Here is a 19,479-nt window from a genome sequence, read left to right as displayed (position 1 = left end):
TCTATTGGTATTTAGAAAAGAAATCTTATTCACACTGGTTGCAGTACTTGCTTTGCCATTTTCTCATGGATTATTAGTTCCACATGTGGAGATAAAAATCACAAATCCCAAGCTTCTCCACCTGCATTTACATTAATGCAAAAAGAGGTTACTCACCATTAGCAGTAACTGATGTTCTTTGAGATGAGCATCCCTGGGGGTGCTCCAAATGCGGTGTCGGTGCGTCCCAGCATTGCAGACCAGATTCTTCATAGCAGTGCATGGGGGCTGCACACGCACCTGGAAACCCAATGTGATAAAAAGGTATCTGGAGAAGAGGGGAAGAAGGGAGGGTAGTGGAGCACCCCTGGCAATACTCATCTCAAAGAACATCAGTTACTGCTAAAGATGAGTTACCTCCTCTTTTTCAAGAGAGACATTCCTGGGGGTGCTCCACAGGAGGTGACTACAAAACCAATGTGTCCTATGGAGGTAGGGACTCAAACAGTAAATCCTTCACCACTGATTGAATTTTATGAGGGAACGCGGAGGAACTGAACCAGGAGGCCCATCTTATAATGACTGCAGTTGCTGTTGATCTGGTGGCTGTGTCTGCAGTGTTGAGCGCAGCTTGCAATGCTGTTCATGATACTGCATGACCATTTGCAATAACCACTCTGAACTGTTGCTTTTTAGCTTCGAGTATCTTGTCAATAAAGTGGTAAACTTTGTTTAGTTGTTAAAATCGTATTTACTAAGGAGTGCGGCATAATTGGCAACTCTGAGCTGCAATGTGGATTGGATGAGGTGTAAACTTTCCTGCCAAACAAATCCAGCCTTTTGTTCTCTCTGTCCACCGGGTGAATTGAGATCGATGTTCCATATTCCTCTGGTGAGCAGCATCTACCTCCAAAGAGTTTGAGGGTGGGGGTGTGAAGAAGAATTCCGAGCCTTTTGGGGGAATGTAGTATTTTGTATCTGCCCTCTTGCTGGTCAGGGGGATAGTGGCAGGGGTCTGCCACACAGTTTTGGCAGGCTCCATGATAGCTGGATTACTAGGCAAAGCAATCTTGGTCAATGGCGTGGCTTGGAGAATATCGGTAAGTTCTTGTTGTGTGTCCTGCTCCTCCTCCATGCCGATGTTGAGGTCAGCTACAACCCTTTTATAGAGATCTTGAAAGAGGGTGATGTCATCAGCCATTGTTCGATGTGGTGGCATGACTGCCTCATCAAGTGAGGAGGATGCATTTATATCTGGGGATATATCTGGGCCTGACTCACGAAATTATGGATCATCAGTTTCTTGAAGCTTCCTCTGTGGTGAGGGAGATTGTAGTAGAGGAGAAGGTGGGGGCTGGATAAATTTCTTTTTTGAATGTCTCTTTATGTAATCATAAGCCCATGGGCTCCAATATTGCCAATGTGCAGCATAAGGCATGGGCGGTGGCATCCATCAGTCTGAAGGCCAGGGGGGGCATGCCCAAGGCAATGGGGTGCTGGAAGCTGGGATGAGTCGAAGGCACCGATATTTTGGTACCAGGTGACAAATGAGGTGAGAACGGCAGCCTTTCTTCATTGTCGTCAGCACTGGATAAAAGTGTAGGTGATGAGATGTGTTTTGGTACCGCTGAATAAGGTGACATGTCTGTACTGAGGTATGGAGAGTTAAAGGTAGATGATACCACGAGATCCTTCTGGTGTAAGAAGGTGGGTGCTGGAGGTTGTCAGTTCTGTGATTGGTACCGGAGCTGGTGCAGTTGCTGTTGGTGCTAATGTGGGTTGCAGTGCCAAGTCAGATGCAGCACCATTAGGTGGTGGAGTGATGCTGAAGGGCTGCACAGGCAGCTGCTGTGTCAATAGGTCTTGGTGCCAGGACTGCAGGCATGGAAAGGCCTGTAGCCTCAGTACACGTTTTGTGGGTGCTGTGCTTGGAAAGGACCTGGTCAATGCCAGAAGTACACGGGGTATCTGAGCCATCAGTACCAACTTTTGGTTTTAGGCGAGTGCCCTCTCTAAGGTAACAAAGAGGCATGTTTCTTTGGGGATTTTTTCAGGTTTTGTCTGGTCAGGAGCTTGTGTGCTGGGATCGGAAGAGGGGTGTTGTGCCTTTTCTAGCATAATTATTTTCAGGTAAAGGTCCTTGTTTCTCTACGTTTGCGCCTTGAGTTTGGTGCAGTGCTGGCAGTCCTGTTGAACATGGGATTCACCTAGGCATTTTACTCACTTAGCATGTCCATCTGAGAAGGGCATGGTGTCATTACATGCTGAACAGCGTATGAAGTGTGGTGACCCTGGCATTATGCAATAAATGGCAACTGGCAGGAAGTTAAATTGGAGAATAAAAATGGAAAGTTTTTAAGGAAACAAAACTTGGATAAGAAATAAGGTAACTAGAGAAGAATTTAAATGAGAATTCAACTACTTATCTACGGGTATGTCTACACTTGCACCCTAGTTTGAACTAGGGATGCAAATATAGGCGACCAAAATTGCTAATGAAGCAGGGATTTAAATATCCCGTGCTTCATTAGCATGATCTTGCCGGCGTGTTTCGAAACAGCTGTTCAGCAGAGTAACGTGCCGGTGAGATCATGTTAATGAAGCATGGGATATTTAAATCCCCGCTTCATTAGCAATTTTGGTCGCCTACATTTTCATTCCTAGTTCGAACTAGGGTGCAAGTGTAGACGTACCCTACAGGATTAACAAAGAGTGAAGAGCACTGTCTGAGCTCCAGCTTAGGCTTGGGATGGTAAGAAGGAATTGAGGGGAGGGTGGCCACGCATGCATGGTCATGCTGAGCAGCACCTGTGTGCCTTGCACGTCGTGCATGCACAGCCCCTATGCACTGCTATGAAGAATCTGGTTTGCGGTGCTGGGATGCACTGACACCTCCTGTGGAGCACCCCCAAGGATGGCTCTCTAAGAAGAAAGTATGTTACAATGCCAACAAATCAGAACGATAGCACTTACTAAACTTTTTTGCACTGGTGCAAGGTCCCATTTGGACCTCCATCTATTCTGTGGGAAAAGTGTTGGGATATTTCAGAGTTAATAGGGGTTTGGGAAAGCCTGCAACATTGGCGAGGGTTTGATTTTTCTTACTAAATTATAGGTCTGTTTTCCTCTTACATGAGGTCTACTTTCTCTCTCCTTGCTATCTGTAGGAAAGATAAGTGAGGATTGTTTTCTCTTCCCTGGCTGCTGACAAGATAGATAGGGGCACTGTTAGACTAAACTGCAACTTGATAAACACACCCATTGTTAATGGTGCCTTATTGCATCACTTGCCAGTTCTCACTCACTGTAAAACTTATTATTAGGGTCAGAGCTTCTTTCCCTCTCCCTGTAAGCTGTTGATTAAGACAGTATGTAATGCTGATTCAGCTAAAAACCAGTAAACAACAAACAGGGGTGGGTACAATTGTATTAATCACCTGCTTATTAATATTCATTGTATGGGAGTTAACCTTACTAAATAAAGGTTTATGGAAAGTAGAGATAAATGTGTGACTTTACATACCGTATTTTCCGGCGTATAAGGCTACTGGGCATATAAGACGACCCCCTAATTTTTTAGTTAAAAGATAGGGTTTTGTCTTATACCCCAGCACCCCTCCGCCTCCCCGGCTTTGCTCCCGGTGTCCCTGGTCTGCTGGAGACGGTCCCCAGCAGACCAGAGGCACCGGGAGCAAAGCTGCAGCAGCGGCGGGGTCCCGCGCCTCTGAGGCTTTGCTAGAGCAAAGCCTCAGAAGCGCGGCACCCTGCCGCCGCTTCGGCTTTGCTCCCGGTGCCTCTGGTCTGCTGGGGACCGTCTCCAGCAGACCAGGGACACCGGGAGCAAAGCCTCTGAGGACGCCCCGGCAGCGGGACAGCCCCAGCGCGCCAGGGCTGCCCCGCCGCCGGCTTCCCCCAAGGCTTTGCAAAGCCGCAAAGCTGTATACCCGGCGTATAAGACGACCCCCGATTTCTGGGGGGATGTTTTTTAACATCAAAAGTCGTCTTATACGCTGGAAAATATGGTACTAAAATGAATGAAGGAGTGTAACTGCTGCTAAATCTTTGCACTCTGAACAGTTTGTTGGATGTCTAAGGTAAATATGCATTGGCAATAAAGTGGTCCATTTCCTCCGTCCACTCCTGAGTCTCCTGTTCCTTCTTTTTCCAACAAAAGAAAAGTAGCTGGCACTGAATGCAATGATTCGTGATGGCTGCTGCAGTGCTTTTGGGAATTCCACTGTAAGAGTCTAATCTTAATAGTAGCACAAATCTTAGCAAAATTTCCTTCAGTAGCATAATATACATAAATGCAAAATAAAATAAAGCAATATGAATAGGTGCAACTGAAGTCAATTGGAGATACCCAAATGCATTCTGGAACATACACTATATTTATTCTTGTTTGGGCTCCAGTCATTTCTGTTGCTCTAAGAAAACCCTGTTTGTTTACTTGCACACTTCTACAATTTCAAAATGTTTCCAGAATAAATGAGATATCATTGAATATAAAATTATTTTTGATGGTTCCACAAAACTGGATACTGGCTGGGGGATTCTCATTCAGGACTCTATTCCAAACACTACTGTCACCAGGAGTTTTAGTGTTTCAACTGCTATACACCTTGAGGAAGCAGAAGTGTCTACTCCAAAAGTTCAAAAATCTTGACTCAGACCCTGCAAATCATAAGATTTTTTTAAAAAAAGATGATACTGTGTTTTTAATCTGTCTTCTGATTTCTGAACTCCCCTTGCTCATCCCCAGCAAATGTGGTATATCTACAGTGCTACAAACGCTCCCAAATTTACAGAATAGGGTAATATTGGCCCTTGCAAAAGAGCTCTTACTAAAAGAGTCAAGTGAGATCAAATTACAAAAGTCTGTATGAAGTGCTGCTTAATGGTATAGAGATTTCAGCTTCTGCAAGATCCCAAAATGAGAACTAATTAATTCCATGACACCCCACCAGTCTCACATCTGTCCATCCTCCAACTCTATATAAATTAATTATACTCCCCGGCCCAAATCAATGCTGTGTCCCTTCAGATCCCTAGCCGAATATCAACATTGCCCATCTATACTTGTACCAATTCTGCAACCCTTTCTCCTTCCCCACCCATCAGTTCCTTGCCACCTTCACATACCTTTGCTTCTCTAGTGCTCCAGAAGCTCTTTAGGCCAAGTCTATACTACATCTTACATTGGTATAATTATGTTGCTCAGGGTGTAAAAAAATCCAGACCTCTGAACAACACCATTATACCAATTAGTGCACACAGCATATGTCAATAAGAGAGGCCCTCCCATCATCATAGCTACTGCCACTTATGGAGATGGATTAACTATGCCAACAGGAGAAACTCTCTTATTACCCTAGCAGTGTCTTCCTTCAGTCCTAGAAGAGCCCATTTCCAGGGGTTCTTCAATCCTCAGCTCCAAAAATCTATCTTTGTGATGGGGGGATATAAACACCACACCAGAATGGAAGGGATTAAGGAGTTGCTTTGTGCTGAAGTATCCCTGCTCTGCAGTAGTGGGCAACCCCAGGAAAGGAGCAGATTGTGGAGCTTCTGAGCTCACTGGAAGGGGTCTGGTAGCTAGCAGAGCCTCCATCCTCACAGAAATGGAAGACCAACAACCCCCTATGCTAAAAGGGGAACAGACTGTATCCTATAACTTGTGCTGGAGACCCAGCAAACTTTGGAACAGGACCATCCAGGGTTCCTCTGAAGCAAGAATGGCCAAATATTCTGGGTCACTTCTCAGGGAAGCTGCTGCATGTCAGTTGTTCCAAATAATAGGTAACTTTCCCACCTGAACTGATGTTCATTTAAACCACTGTGAAGATGTAAGAAAAATCAAACTTATCAGTGCCATGTACTAAGAATAAACATTTTAGAACAATACACCTACTAGAGATTCAAGAAAACTAGGGACTAAATCCTACTTTCAATTAAGTCAATGGCAAAGTATCCCCTCCTTCCCTTTGATTCCCATGGAGCAGAAATAGACCATAATAGTGGGGAAAAAAGGAAGAGATGGGATAAAATACTTCCCAGAATGGAAGATTGTCAATTCACGTCTGGGATTGAATCCAAAAGATATCATAGTTATTCTGTTTATCTAAAAAATACCCTGATAATCTGATGTCAGAATTGGAGGGTAAAGGAGAGAGGGAGGGGAAGAAACCACATACTTTTTAAAAAAGTACTAATGAACCCCTTCCCCACACACACTGTTCTTTAACATGATTTTGAATGTGAGAATATTTACAGATAAGGTGACTAAGAGGTGTTAATAATGCTTAGTCTTCTTTTATATTTACAGGGTCTTTATAGTGACACTCCTAATTTAGTACGGCAGCTGATCATAAAACAGTAAGAACAACATGATTATCTTCTCTATATGTACGTGGGTGGAAGATTCTGAAAAATAATTCCAGTTTGAATATGCAAGTAAATTTATGTAAATTGTTGTCATTCACCTGTGTAATCATTTCACTAACAAAATGACATCATAAATTATCCCTATCCAGTCATTCTTCACTATGAGACATGCATGCATATATTTATTCAGAACAAAAAAAATGTCACTTAAGGCTAAGCAAAACTCCTTACCACTCCAATAGAAAAGTAATTATTGATGATGCTATAAGGCACTGGATCTCCTTTCTCATCTTTATCATTGGGTATGACTTCAAATTTCCATCTGTCCAGGAGGATCTCTGTGCTGTTCTCAATGTCTTTCAAGATCTTCATCAGATTCTCACCTTCATATCCTATCAAAAGGTGAACACGATTTTTAATAACTGTAACAAACTCATCTTATCTTCCTCCAACCCTCTCAAACTCCAGTTGTTGGGATATTTTATCTGCATGTATAAAATCTGAGCACAGAATTATATTTTGCTCCATTAGCAATCTTCCAGTAACTATAATTAAGGAAAATGCATATACAGAGCTAACTTTCTATATTCAGCCCATATAACGTTAAAATAACTCCACTGATTTCAGTAGACTTCAGATTTATACTCAGTATTGCTGAGTGCAGTTTAGATCTACTAGTCTGTATTTTCCAGCAGTTACATTATTATATACAGACAACCTCAAGCTAAACTTCGTAACATGTTTATGCTATACTGTCTCAAGATCATCTCATCTGAAGAGGTGGGTTTTGCTCACAAAAGCTCATAATGCTATGTATACATACACACACGCACGCACGCACGTTAGTTTCTAAGGTGCCACAGGACTACTCATACAGACTAAAAAGGCTATCCCTCTGAGACAATTAACCTGTAAATTACGTTCATTTCCAAAAGCGACGAGGAGTCCTGTGGCACCTTATAGACTAACTGAAGTGTAGGAGCATAAGCTTTCGTGGGCAAAGACCCACTTCGTCAGATGCATGTAGTGGAAATTTCCAGAGGCAGGAATAAATATGCAGGCCAGGATCAGGCTGGAGATGACCAGGTGGATCCAATCAAGGAGGATGAGGCCCACTTCTAGCAGCTGATCTGGAGGTGTGAATTCCAAGAGAGCAGAAGCTGCTTTTGTAGTTAGCAAGCCATTCACAGTCTTTGTTTAATCCAGAGTTGATTGTGTCAAACTTAAAGATGAACTGTAGCTCTGCAGTTTCTCTTTGAAGTCTGGTCCTGAAGTTTTTTTGCTGCAGGATGGCTACTTTTAGATCTGCAATTGTGTGTCCAGGAAGATTGAAGTGTTCCCCTACAGGTTTTTGTATGTTGCCATTCCTAATATCAGATTTGTGTCCATTGATTCTTTTACGTAGGGACTGTCCTGTTTGGCCGATGTATATAGCAGTGGGGCATAAGTATACATACAGAGGTTGATGGAGCATAGGCAGTGCCCAAAGAAATTATGGCAGTATGTTGAGGAGTTAAAAGCTGTCACTAAAAGGTCTGTTCATATGTATATGTCATTTGTCAATATTTCCAAAGAGATTCATGGTAACACCACCAAATGCCTGGAAGCCATCCCTAATGGAGAAGGACCGTGATCAGCAGAGTAACTGGACTTCCATATTTTGATAACTTTTGGATGAACTTTTCAGACTGAAGAATTACTTTGCTGTTGGTATGCTCAGCTTCTGACAGCAACAATACAAGTCCCTTCCTTAACAATGGAAATATGTGTTTCTAAACAGAAAGTATCACAGTGATTTTTCTTGAAAATAGAGTTACTTGCCATAACCTTAATAAATTGTGGTGTTAGTATAATAAATGAAGTATGGTGTATTCACTTTTGTTTTATGCATCCTCCTTTCACCTTACCAATGTTCACACAGCCTACAACTGATCCTGTGGTAGTATATAGATATCTACTCCTATGAGCAGACTACTCACCTGGTACTTCCGGTAAGTAATTAGGCCCTCGATTAGAGTATGGACTACACAATACATTGTATTGGTTAAAAATGGATTTGATTACCACCTGCTGAGTCTCATCAAGTGACATCCCAGGAAAAGGCGATTGCACTGAACAACTTCACATGCTATTTAGACAAAATAGTTGTTCAGCAGCAACCCTGCATCTATGGCTTTATTCCTTCTCCAAAGGAAGGTTAAGTGCACATACAAAAGCAAATGTGTATTCTAGGTCACCACTAGTGACAATACATATCCACTCTCATAAAATGAGTCAACTTCCTGTTAAAAGTTATAGAAGAAGGTGACCATTATCAACTGTTCTTTTTAGTTCTGCAAATACATCAGCTCTGGGACTCCTTTAAATCTGTAGATAATAGTTGACATGATCAGAGGTAACCACACTACTGATTGGTGCAATCTATTGATTGCTATTGAATATAGCAATCTATGGATTGTTGCATTTGGAATGTGTGTGTCAAAAGCCATTCAAATCCGTACAGTTACATTAGTGATCTATACTTCTATGTAGTGGCATGAAATATTTTTACTATTAATATGGAATGAATAAAGCTAGATATTGCCAGTCTCCACAACCCTATCTTTAGTCCATATGATTCTCCAAGTTCCATAGTCACTTGTTTCACTATTTATACTTCATGCCAGAAGTCTGCATTTTTGAAAAGGCAAAATCACTCACCAGCAATTCAGTTTGCAGAAGTCTCATTTTTTCTCCCATCCTATGGATGGTTCCAGAAAATCAGTGTTATGATGCTGTTTACCAAGGAGGCAAATAATAGTGAAAGAAAAAAAATGTGAGCACTGATTCTTCCTACTATTTGATTAGTAAATTTCAAACTGTTATCTCTCATTCCAGGTGGCATAACTCAAAACAAAGGGGAAAGAGAGAAGGTTGCTGGATGGGAGAAGAGGAGGGACCCTGACAAATTGAATTACAGGTGAGTAATTTTCCATTGTTATTTGTCCCCATCTTCTTCCATCTTGCAGAAGATTCCAGACAATCACCCTATATAGCAGCAGTTCCCAAACTTTTCCAGATGGGGACCCATTTTGACAATTCAGGAAGACTTGGTGACCCAGGGCAATTCAAAAAATGTGTGAATGGCTCCTTAAGAGCCACCTGGGGAGACTCCTGGTGACATTCTTGAAATGTAATGGTGACCCATATTTGGGTCCCGACCCATAGGTTGGGAAACCCTGCTATATAGCAAACTGATGCGTTAGAGGAGGCTGGTTTAGGGAGCTTTACAAGTTATATTTGCCTCTGCTGTTAATGTCCTCCTAGTAGAAGGCACTCACCCTATGTGATAAGTATCTGAGTTGAAAGTGGAAGGCAAGAACCATGTAATGGCTTTGCAGATTTCCACTGAACTTAAGTTAGCCTTTTTGACAAAGGAGAAAGAAATATATCCTAAGCAAAGTGGGCTTTTGCTGACACAAGTAAGTCTTCCTCATCTTTATAAATAAGATCAATAACTGATGTTAGTAAAAAACTGGATGGATGTCAAAGACCTATCCCTTGGTTCATGGGACTAGATGAACCCTGCAAATTTGCAGATATCCACTTAATATCTCCAGGTATTTAGCAGATTTCTACAGATCTTTTTTGAATATGTGGATACCAATTTTGTATTTGTGCAGAGCTCTAATTGTCATGCATTGAAAAGGTATCAGAGAGGAAATTAAAAAGGTGTCAGCCAAGCAGGAGTTGTGTGGATCTCAGCTGTGTGTAAAAACTGGGCGTAGGCACCTACTACTTAGGTGTCTAATTTTTCTGTGGATCTGGGATATAGAGTTTTAAACTCCTCCTCATACTGGTGAGAAAGCAAGAATGCAGAGAGAACACGTGCAATTAGTAAGATGGAAGGAAAATTGAATCTGAGCTGCAGCCCCTGAGGAGATGAAGGCAACTAACCTTGCCAAATCTAAATTATTTTGCTCTATAAGACAAGAGCTGAGATGCATCAGACTCACTGGAAGCTGTAGGAACTCAGCATATCTGAAAATCAAGCTACTTATTTATTACCCACCCTGGAATGGGGATACAAAGATCTGTAAACAGGAACCAATGAAGGATAGAGAAGAGGGGGAAGATAAAATAGTCCCAGTAAATTACTTACATTTTAAGCATAAGGAGAGAAGAAACAGAAAGAAAGGGTAGCAGAAACTAAAGGAGCACCAGAAAGAAGGGCAGCGTTCAGGCTAAAATGATTCAGGGCTGAAGTGGACATCAGCAGATTGGAATCAAATCTCTGGGTCTAGAGACAACAAGGAATCTTAAGAGGTAGAGTGATTAATTCCCTAGTGAGAGAAAGCTTACACAGCTGGATTCCATGAAGGGAGTCTTTCTGATATTCTTTTTGATGTGAGCATGTGCAACTGGTATACAGCCATCATATGGGTGCTTAGTCTTGGCTGACCCCTTCCCATTCTTTTCCTTCTTTTTCAGGTTGTGCTTTCTCTTCTCTTTTCATTCTGCCATGGATGGAAGGCAGTTATCAAAAATGCTGAGAGGAGGATCCCATGCTTCCAGGAGAAAGAGGCAAAGGACATTAAAGGTCTGACTTTACATGTGCTCTAGCTTTCACTATTCTTTGCCTCCTTGCTTCCTGGTACCAACATTGATTGTCTGGAAACTTCTGCGGGATGAGAGAAGAGGCAATAAACAACAAACAACAGTCATATAAAAACAATGAACTACTGAAATTTTGAAAAACAATGAACTATTAGGCATTTGCAGTAACCCCTCTCCCCAAATTTAAGCTTACTACTATACAATGTACTCATCATGTGAATAATTGCAATAAAGACAATAAAAAAGTCAGACAATTTTAAACATTCATGATCATATTGTACTCCCCTCCATTGATATCAATGGAAGTTAATCACAAAATAATAGACCATGGACCTTACTATCTGTAAGGAATTTTTATGTGCCATTTAGAGACCAAAATCTAGTTTTACTCCATAGTTTACTTTCCTAATTCATTCTAAGAGTCAAAAGAAATAAAATTGATTTCTCGTTGTCAATGTCACAAGTACATTTTGTCAGCAAAGTCTGTTTCTTTTGTAACATAATGCAACATATTTTAACTTGTGTTTACCTCCTCCCCATCTCAGACACCTTGCTAAATCATTGCCAGTCCCAAGAGGCAAAATAGCAACTGGAGGATGTTTAAGCAAATTTGCTTTCTCTGTGAAGAAAGAAAAACACATAATTAAAGACACAAAAAACTGATAAGCAAAACTTATGTTGTACATGTAATACTTAAAGTTATGGATAAGGTAACTGACTTAGATTTTGATTTAAAGTTCAGTGAAACATGCTTTGTAAAGGAAGCTGTACCCTACCATCCCAAACAGACATTTTATTGGCTTATGTGCAGCCCCTCCATAAAGTCCACTATTCCAGTCTATTAATACATTATTATTTTTACTACTCATACTACTACTATTCCAGGGATTTTTAGCACCCATGAGCATGGTATCTGGTTTAAAACAGAGGTATTCAAATGCTCAGTAAGACTGAACACCATGTTTCCTTTTGCTTTCAGCTTTAACACTTGGCCAAGAAGCAGAATTTAATCAGTTGAGAAGACCTGGACAAATAATTGAGTCTTATAGATTTTTCTTACAGTGGCCACGTTTATGTTTAATTGTATTTCCACACATAGTAATATCCATTTGAGGATATACCACCCAAAGCATCCTGAAGCCAGCACCCAATAGCTTGGAAAATCAGATTCCAAAATTTAGGATGAGCCCTAATTATCTGAAAAAACAACGAATAGTCTGGTAGCACTTTATAGACTAACAAAACATGTAGCTGTGCCCACGAAAGCTCTTGATACCAGCTACATGTTTTGTTAGTCTATAAAGTGCTACCAGACTATTCGTTGTTTTTTTTCAATTTACCTGTACAGACTAACTTGGCTACCCCCTAAAGCTCCTAATTATCTGATAAGTCAGAGGTGGGTGATCAGGTCTCTAAGGCTACATATACACTGCACAGTTATTTCGGAATAAGCTATTCCGGAATAGTTATTCCAAAATAGCTTATTTCAAAATTTCACATCTACACTGCAAGGAAGCCTCAAAATTAGTCCAAGGCAGGCTTCCTTAATGTAAATCTGCTTTCTTGATTTAGAGCCCCAGGAGGAATAACTTAGAATGGCCCTGGTGAGGAGCTATTTCAAAATAGCAGAAGTGGAGCATCTACACATGCCTTATTTTGAAATAGCTATTTCAGAATAGGCATTATTCTTCGTGAATGAGGTTTACCAAAGTCAGAATAAGCCATCCGTTATTTTGAAATTATTTCAAAATAATAGAATTGCTGTGTAGACACTCACATAGTTATTTCGGAATAAGGGCCATTATTCTGAAATAACTTTGTGGTGTAGACACAAGTCAGCCTGGAACTAAAATGTTGAGACCTTTACATATGAAAACCAGTATCTCTAGGCTGGAACATAAGCAGCTTTTGAATCCATATATACCCCTCTTATTGGGTCCGTAAGGAATAAGCATAGGTCCGATAGCCCTGCCTAATCCAAACAAAGTTTCATGATCCATTCACACCCTTCTCCCTTATGCCAACCAACTGAGGTTAATCACAGGGCGAACAGCCTTTTGTGGCCCTGGGAAATGGAGTAAATTTCACCCAGAAAGAATATTTGAGATATACATATTTCAAGTGCGTAATTACTACAATGACACATCATTTCAAATGAAAGTGCACAAAACGTATTTAGTAGTAATGAACAACACTATTAATCCTAAATTGATATTTGAATAGAATAAACTATCAGCTATTTTATTACACCAGTTGAAGTGCACACTATCAATAATTTTCACCAGAAGTTCACACATCCAGTAGATCTGAGGGGACCACAGTATTATTTTACCAATTTATCATCTGTCATCTTTGCAGAAAGCTTGTGGAGGTTTTGGTATTTACAAGTAGATTTTAAGATTTCAAGATTTTTAGAAAAAAATAAAAGTACAGTACAGAAGTCTCAAATAGCACAGATAAAGATTTGGGATTTTCTCTTGCTTTGATCCAAATTATGGTTCTACTTTTTTATACTGGGGACAGTAGAGATGGGGGGAGAGGCTGAGAGAGGAAAAAGTTTGAACTGAAGAGCATGTATATATCCCAGATCAGATAGTTTCCTAAACTTCATATACATAGCTTGTGGCTTCATAATCTTTTCCTGGTACCAGTGAGCTTGACTGAACGAATGGCTGGTGGATGGGGAGGGGAAGAGAGCTGGGGCTGGCCTAGCCTTGGCCCTGTTCAACGGCGGGGCTGGCCCGAACCTGGCCCAGTGGCTGGGGGGGGGGGGAGGGGAGAAAGGGTGGGTGGGCAGGCCAGGGCTGTCATGCCTCAGCCTGGCCCTCCCTGGTGGCTGCGCGGAGAGTTGGGGCTGCTAAGTGTAGCAAGCAACAGGTGCAGCCCCCTCGTATCAATCCAAAGTTTTAAATAAAGCACCTAGCCAACCTGAGGCACTACACAGAGACTTCTGCCATGAACCAACTCCCATCAAAAGTACTTGGTAGGTCACAGAGAGAATACAAGAAAATAGAGAAAGTGAAGATAAGGAGAGGGAACTTGCAAGAACTGGTCTAAACTTTGGAAACGGCTCATGTTAGATTCAGTTTGAAGAAAGGAGATGGAAGTAAAAAAATAAACAAATGCTAAGATCCTTAGTCTGAAGATAGCCCAAGTAATATCAGATGGAACACAGGTATTTTAGATGTCCTTAATTATTTTCAATTACAATAACTTTTAAATAGTAATGAATTTCTTGCTTTGAAGAGTCTCATCATCACCATTTTAAGTGACAAAAGTTTTTTGAAATTGCTGGTTCCATAAGATGATAAATGAGATAGACTAGTCTTCTAAAGGGACTTCCAAAATCTAACAGCTCAAGAGTATGTAGAAATAATACTTCTCATTACCTATACAATCCAAAATCCAACCCACTGTTCCATCTCCACCACATGCCAGCACCCGGAAATCAGGAACATCTCGGAAAAAATTTAATCTGCAAAATAATAAATATAATTGTTTAATTTAAATAAACTACACAATGTATAATTGTGTTTCAGTTTTATGATACTTAATCTTTGTGACTTGTGATATAAAAAAGACATACTTCATTTAATAAAAACTGGAAAGTAAAAATCACCTGTATCCAAAATGTTGTTGATTTTTTCTTTTTATTCACTAAATCTAATTGGATTAAAAAAACATTTATTCTTTATTTTTAAATGCTGTAATATTTTCTAAAAAAGAATGGGGAACATTTGAATCAGTTCAAGGAAAGAATGGGGGATTTATGGCTCTAAAATTCTGCATTTGTCCAATTTAAAAAGGGATTTTTACCAGAGGTATGTGATTTAAAAAAGCTTTTTCTTAATCTACTTTGGGACACCTAAACAGTAGCTATACACACTCCTGGACCCAAACCAAAATAAACTAAACCAAAACTTAAAAATAGCTGTAGCTTAATGATCTAAGAATGCCTATGTTCAATGATTCATACTTGCAGCAGCTCTTTTTTTTTAATCACATCATTTATGCTGGTGGTAAAGCTTATTCTTTTTCAAAGCATGAAATCCAAACAATGTTTTGTTCACTCATTAAAAAAATATCCTACCCATACTCAACAAGTCATCAAGTATGTAATTTAGAACTCTTACACATGAAAACACAGGCAGGAAGACACAAATATCATACACTTGTTTATTGTTAAGGGCCCAATTCTGCAATCATCCATTAGTTCTGCAAATAAATGATGGCAGAACAATGCTAAGAAGAAATTGTACATGTCCTAAGTGTTAATGCCCAGATTTAATCTTCAGTTTTGCTTTATAACTGCCCTACAAATACACAAATATAAATAAATATATAATTTACTGATGTATTTTAACATCTCGAAACAGTGAACCTTAATAGTTATACCATGAACTTCACATAATGTTTCTTCTGGCTTTGGATAAATGAAGTATACATATAACCCATTAACTACAAATACAATTTTCAATCCTTCACTAATGGATAATAATAGTTCCCATATGGTTCCCATATGGTTTCACTCAAACACAGTAACAGTCATCATTGTAAATAAAGAATTGGATGGATTTGCTAACATAGCTTGAAGGAAGGTATAAATATAGTCTATCAAAATTTCTTTAGTCAGTTAGCGTGTTACTTGCACCTATAGCCTCCAATTCACAGAATAGATTTTTAAATTTTTTGACAGAAAATATTAGACCTGATTCTTTTTTATACAATGTCCCCTTAACACCATTGTGACAGTATAAAATGGTCTTAAAGTGGAATTAAATTTACACTTATTTAAAAGCCTCTGTAAACTGTCAGAACAGTAAAATGAGCCTTACTGTATACAAGAATCACACCTATTATTCTTATCTTGATCATAAAATTGTCCAATTGCCATTGCTTTACATATAATAGCCACTTATACATAAAATAGAAAATGTTTAATTTATAGTAGATCTACATTTTAAAAAAATGTACATTTGTATTTTTCAGCCCTTTTTATTCTCTATGCTCACTTATGCCACCATTGTATAAAAATACAACCAAGGAAAATTCATTATGTTGATTATATAATGGAATTTTAAAAACTGCATAAAAGATAGTTGATAAAGACTAAACATATACAAACAGGACTGTTTATATGCCAATAATATGCTTTTTACCACAGTACAACATACATGCAAATCATATTGCAAGCATATTGTTAACTACTCTGGGCAAATATCCATTACATGACTTAACCCCAGAGAAATCAGATCTCTAAAACCTGTACACTCAAGGTATTCTGAGATCCGTACATTCATGGTAAATAAACAGGATGGTTTTACAGGTGGAGGGATAATAAAAGAATACTGAACCAACAAACATGTTAAAACTCAAAAATACTCTCTAAAACTACTTTTCTTTACAATTTAGTATAAGGCACACGCAGTAGAACCTCGAAGTTACAGGAACAGAAATTGTCCATAACTTTGCATAGAACATTATCGTTGTTCTTTAGTTTACAACTGAATATTGACTTAATACAGCTTTGAAACTGTGCTATACAGAAGAAAAATGCTGATTTTAGCTATCTTAATTTAAATGAAAGAAGCACAGAAACAGTTTCCTTACCTTGCCTTTTTTTAAAATTCCCTTTATTTTTTAGTAGTTTAACATAGTACCATACTGTATTTGCTTTTGTTTGTTTATTTCTGCTGCTGCCTGATTGCCTATTTCTGGTTCCAAATGAGGTGTGTACAAGACTGATCAGTGCATAACTTGGAGGTTCTACAGCATAGATTTTATCTACACTTATTTCAGATGACCTGTATAGCTCTCATGTCTTTGTAACTTTTAAGTAACGTAACCCACTATCTTAGTGACGCACAGAAATGCAGTTGGCATTTTTATATTGCTGCAGTATATAGATGGGGACAGAGGGAAAGATGAAGAAAACTCACCCTTGGCATTACATTAATTTTTTAGAGTAAATTAGAGATTTTAGCAGGTTTCCACTGAAGCAAGTATAACCCCATGGCTCGCTCCCCTTTCCAGGTGATCTCTGCCACTTACTCACTTCTCCAGGCACAGAATCCTGGAATTAACTGACTAACCCAACTGATGTATCTTTTCTGTCCAATTCATCATTAAACTCTCAAACCAATCATCCATAGAGAAGAACAGAAAGACATAGCAATTAGGTTGTTGAAATATTGACTTCTTAATTATATTTACCATGCCATACAAAAACTGGATGCCAACATGGAAATCAGTGCCTGAAATTGCTTATTTTCTGGACACTGTTCTATGAATGGGAAACGAAACACAGATTTTTCTCCCCGTCCAGACTGCCAAAGCTGGCTCTAGTTGGCCATGTAACTGGACAGCTCACACTCTATCCTCATTATAGCACTCAGTTCACTTATGCTGAAAAGACACTATTCATGAGATGATAATTACAGGAAATCACTCTAATGAAATCATTTTAATTAAACATGCAGTTTATTACAGTGAGGGGCAAAATATTCCTCTCCTGAGGACTATATTTTAATGTGAGAAGATTAACTGGTATGTGGGTGCCAAGCAGCTGAACAGTTGAAAAATACTGATTTTCAGACTACACTGTCTTGCAACTCAAGTGTACAACAGTTTTCAACACAACAGTTTAGAGAACTAACTTAACAATGTATTTGCAAATATAAGACCTCAAATCTGTCAGTGCATTGTGAATGAGGTGATCTTTGCACTTGTATGTAACCCCACTTAAAGTCAAGAGATTCCATAGAAGTGAAGGCTTCCGCTCATGTAGAATGCATTTTAAAGTCAGGGCCTAAATTCATATTTTGGTGGCCAACATAAGGCATCCAAGTTGCACATGTTGGCCAGTGACTAAAGTGGATATTATACCATGAATGTACTATAGGTTTTCCTTAAATCAGGTTTGTGGACCTATTTAGAAGTCATCACATAAAATAAAATAGTACGGGGTAATATCTGCTAATTAGTGATACACCATCAGTCAAACATGGACATAAAAGGATAACTGTGATATAGAATTGGTGAGCTACATTTGAGTGTAATTCATTTAATTTCTGAGTCCAAACTCACAGTAAAGACACACTGTACAAATATGTATTTAAAAAGAAACCACATATTATAATTAGCTCACAATCTAAGTTAATGACATGACAGAAGAGGTGGATGAAACAAGAATGAGTGGGAAGAGGAAAACTGAGTTAACAATTGTATGAACACATTGCATATAGATTAGGTGTGTAAACAATGTAACTCACAACCTGCCTAGCAATTAACACAGTGATCTATACATATCACAGCAGGAGTCAGGATAAAAAAAGGATTTATTAAAATCAAAATATCACTTTTGGATAGATGTTTATAACTCATTGAAGAAAGCACAGGGTTGCTTGTGAGAGGATATGAATGCCTTAAGGCTGGAATGAAGATAGTGGTTAATGATGCATTAATTGATGAGTCTGACTGGTAGAGTGCAACTCAGTTGTAAAATGCTTAAAGGTGAAGATGCTCAGTTTTTACTTATATTTGATACAATGGAGAAAAGGAACAAGTGGAGGGTCTCAAAGAGGACGGTAACAGATTTGAAGCAACAAGTCAGATGATTTTGTCAGTAACTTTTTGAATGGACTCAAGAGTAAAAAAGTACAGTAGTGAGGCCAAAGACAAGGAGATTTCAGACTGAGTTCCAAAAAATACCAAAAACCCTAGATGGAAGGTTTAGCACTCTGGACAGAAAGCGTGGCTCATGATTCTGTTAAAAATAATATAAACAATACAGTTGTCAGGTAACACAGGATTATGCACTGCATATATGTGCACTTAATTTTACATATACTCCTTTCTTTTATTGAACGGGATAAACAAGTTGTTGAAAATATACACATATAGACAAGGTTTAAGTTACACCCATTACCATTTATTCTGAGTCTTTATCCACTTGTATTATATTTTTATGGTTTTCATTATGAAAGCACCAGGGGCCTCAGGACGTTACTGATTTTCTTTGAGTAAAACATAACACTTTTTGAAAGTAGGAGTGCTTAAGAAAAATCATGGACTCACAATTTTGTTAAGAAAGCTGTGCACCACCACCTGTACTTGGCAACTTTTGCCTTCTGAGAAACTGTTCTGGAACACACATCTACTTGTCTGAAAGCCTCCATAGAACCCTGGATGTGTAACAGCACAATAAGTATGAACACACTGGGATAATGGATTTCAATAATCAAGGAAAAACTGTCAGTCTCAAAATAGCTCTGTCATTTGTGAAGTAACAAAGGTCAAATTGCTATAGATTTCCCACTTCACTATAGAGAAAGTTGTGGAGATTCATGCTGCAGTCTTATGCTGTCTTTAAGTGGATGGAAGGGAAAGTTTTTGTGGAACAAATGTGTATGAATTCCTAAAAATGACACTGTATCAAATTAAGTGCTTAAGTCAGTTAACACAAGTACAGTTTTTGTGGACATAATTCCCATTTTCAGGTATAAAATTATATAAATTAGA

The 19,479-nt window shown here is 39.1% G+C and overlaps 1 protein-coding gene across 2 annotated transcripts in view; it reads right to left on the bottom strand.

The window, feature by feature from the left end:
• DGKB (diacylglycerol kinase beta) overlaps nt 1-19,479 on the bottom strand; it is a 488,560-nt gene that overhangs the window by 262,715 nt on the left and 206,366 nt on the right. For both annotated transcript variants that reach the window (XM_075922293.1, XM_075922292.1), the window contains exons 17-19: nt 14,349-14,434; nt 11,489-11,578; nt 6,595-6,755 (exon numbers count right to left, since the gene is read on the bottom strand). In XM_075922293.1, the coding sequence (XP_075778408.1) occupies nt 6,595-6,755; nt 11,489-11,578; nt 14,349-14,434 (337 nt within the window). The remainder of the gene's footprint in view (nt 1-6,594; nt 6,756-11,488; nt 11,579-14,348; nt 14,435-19,479) is intronic.

Source organism: Pelodiscus sinensis, chromosome 2 (genome assembly GCF_049634645.1).
Source record: "Pelodiscus sinensis isolate JC-2024 chromosome 2, ASM4963464v1, whole genome shotgun sequence".
In the NCBI taxonomy this organism is placed as follows: Eukaryota; Metazoa; Chordata; order Testudines; family Trionychidae; genus Pelodiscus; species Pelodiscus sinensis.
This window is presented reverse-complemented; position numbering and strand designations above follow the sequence as displayed.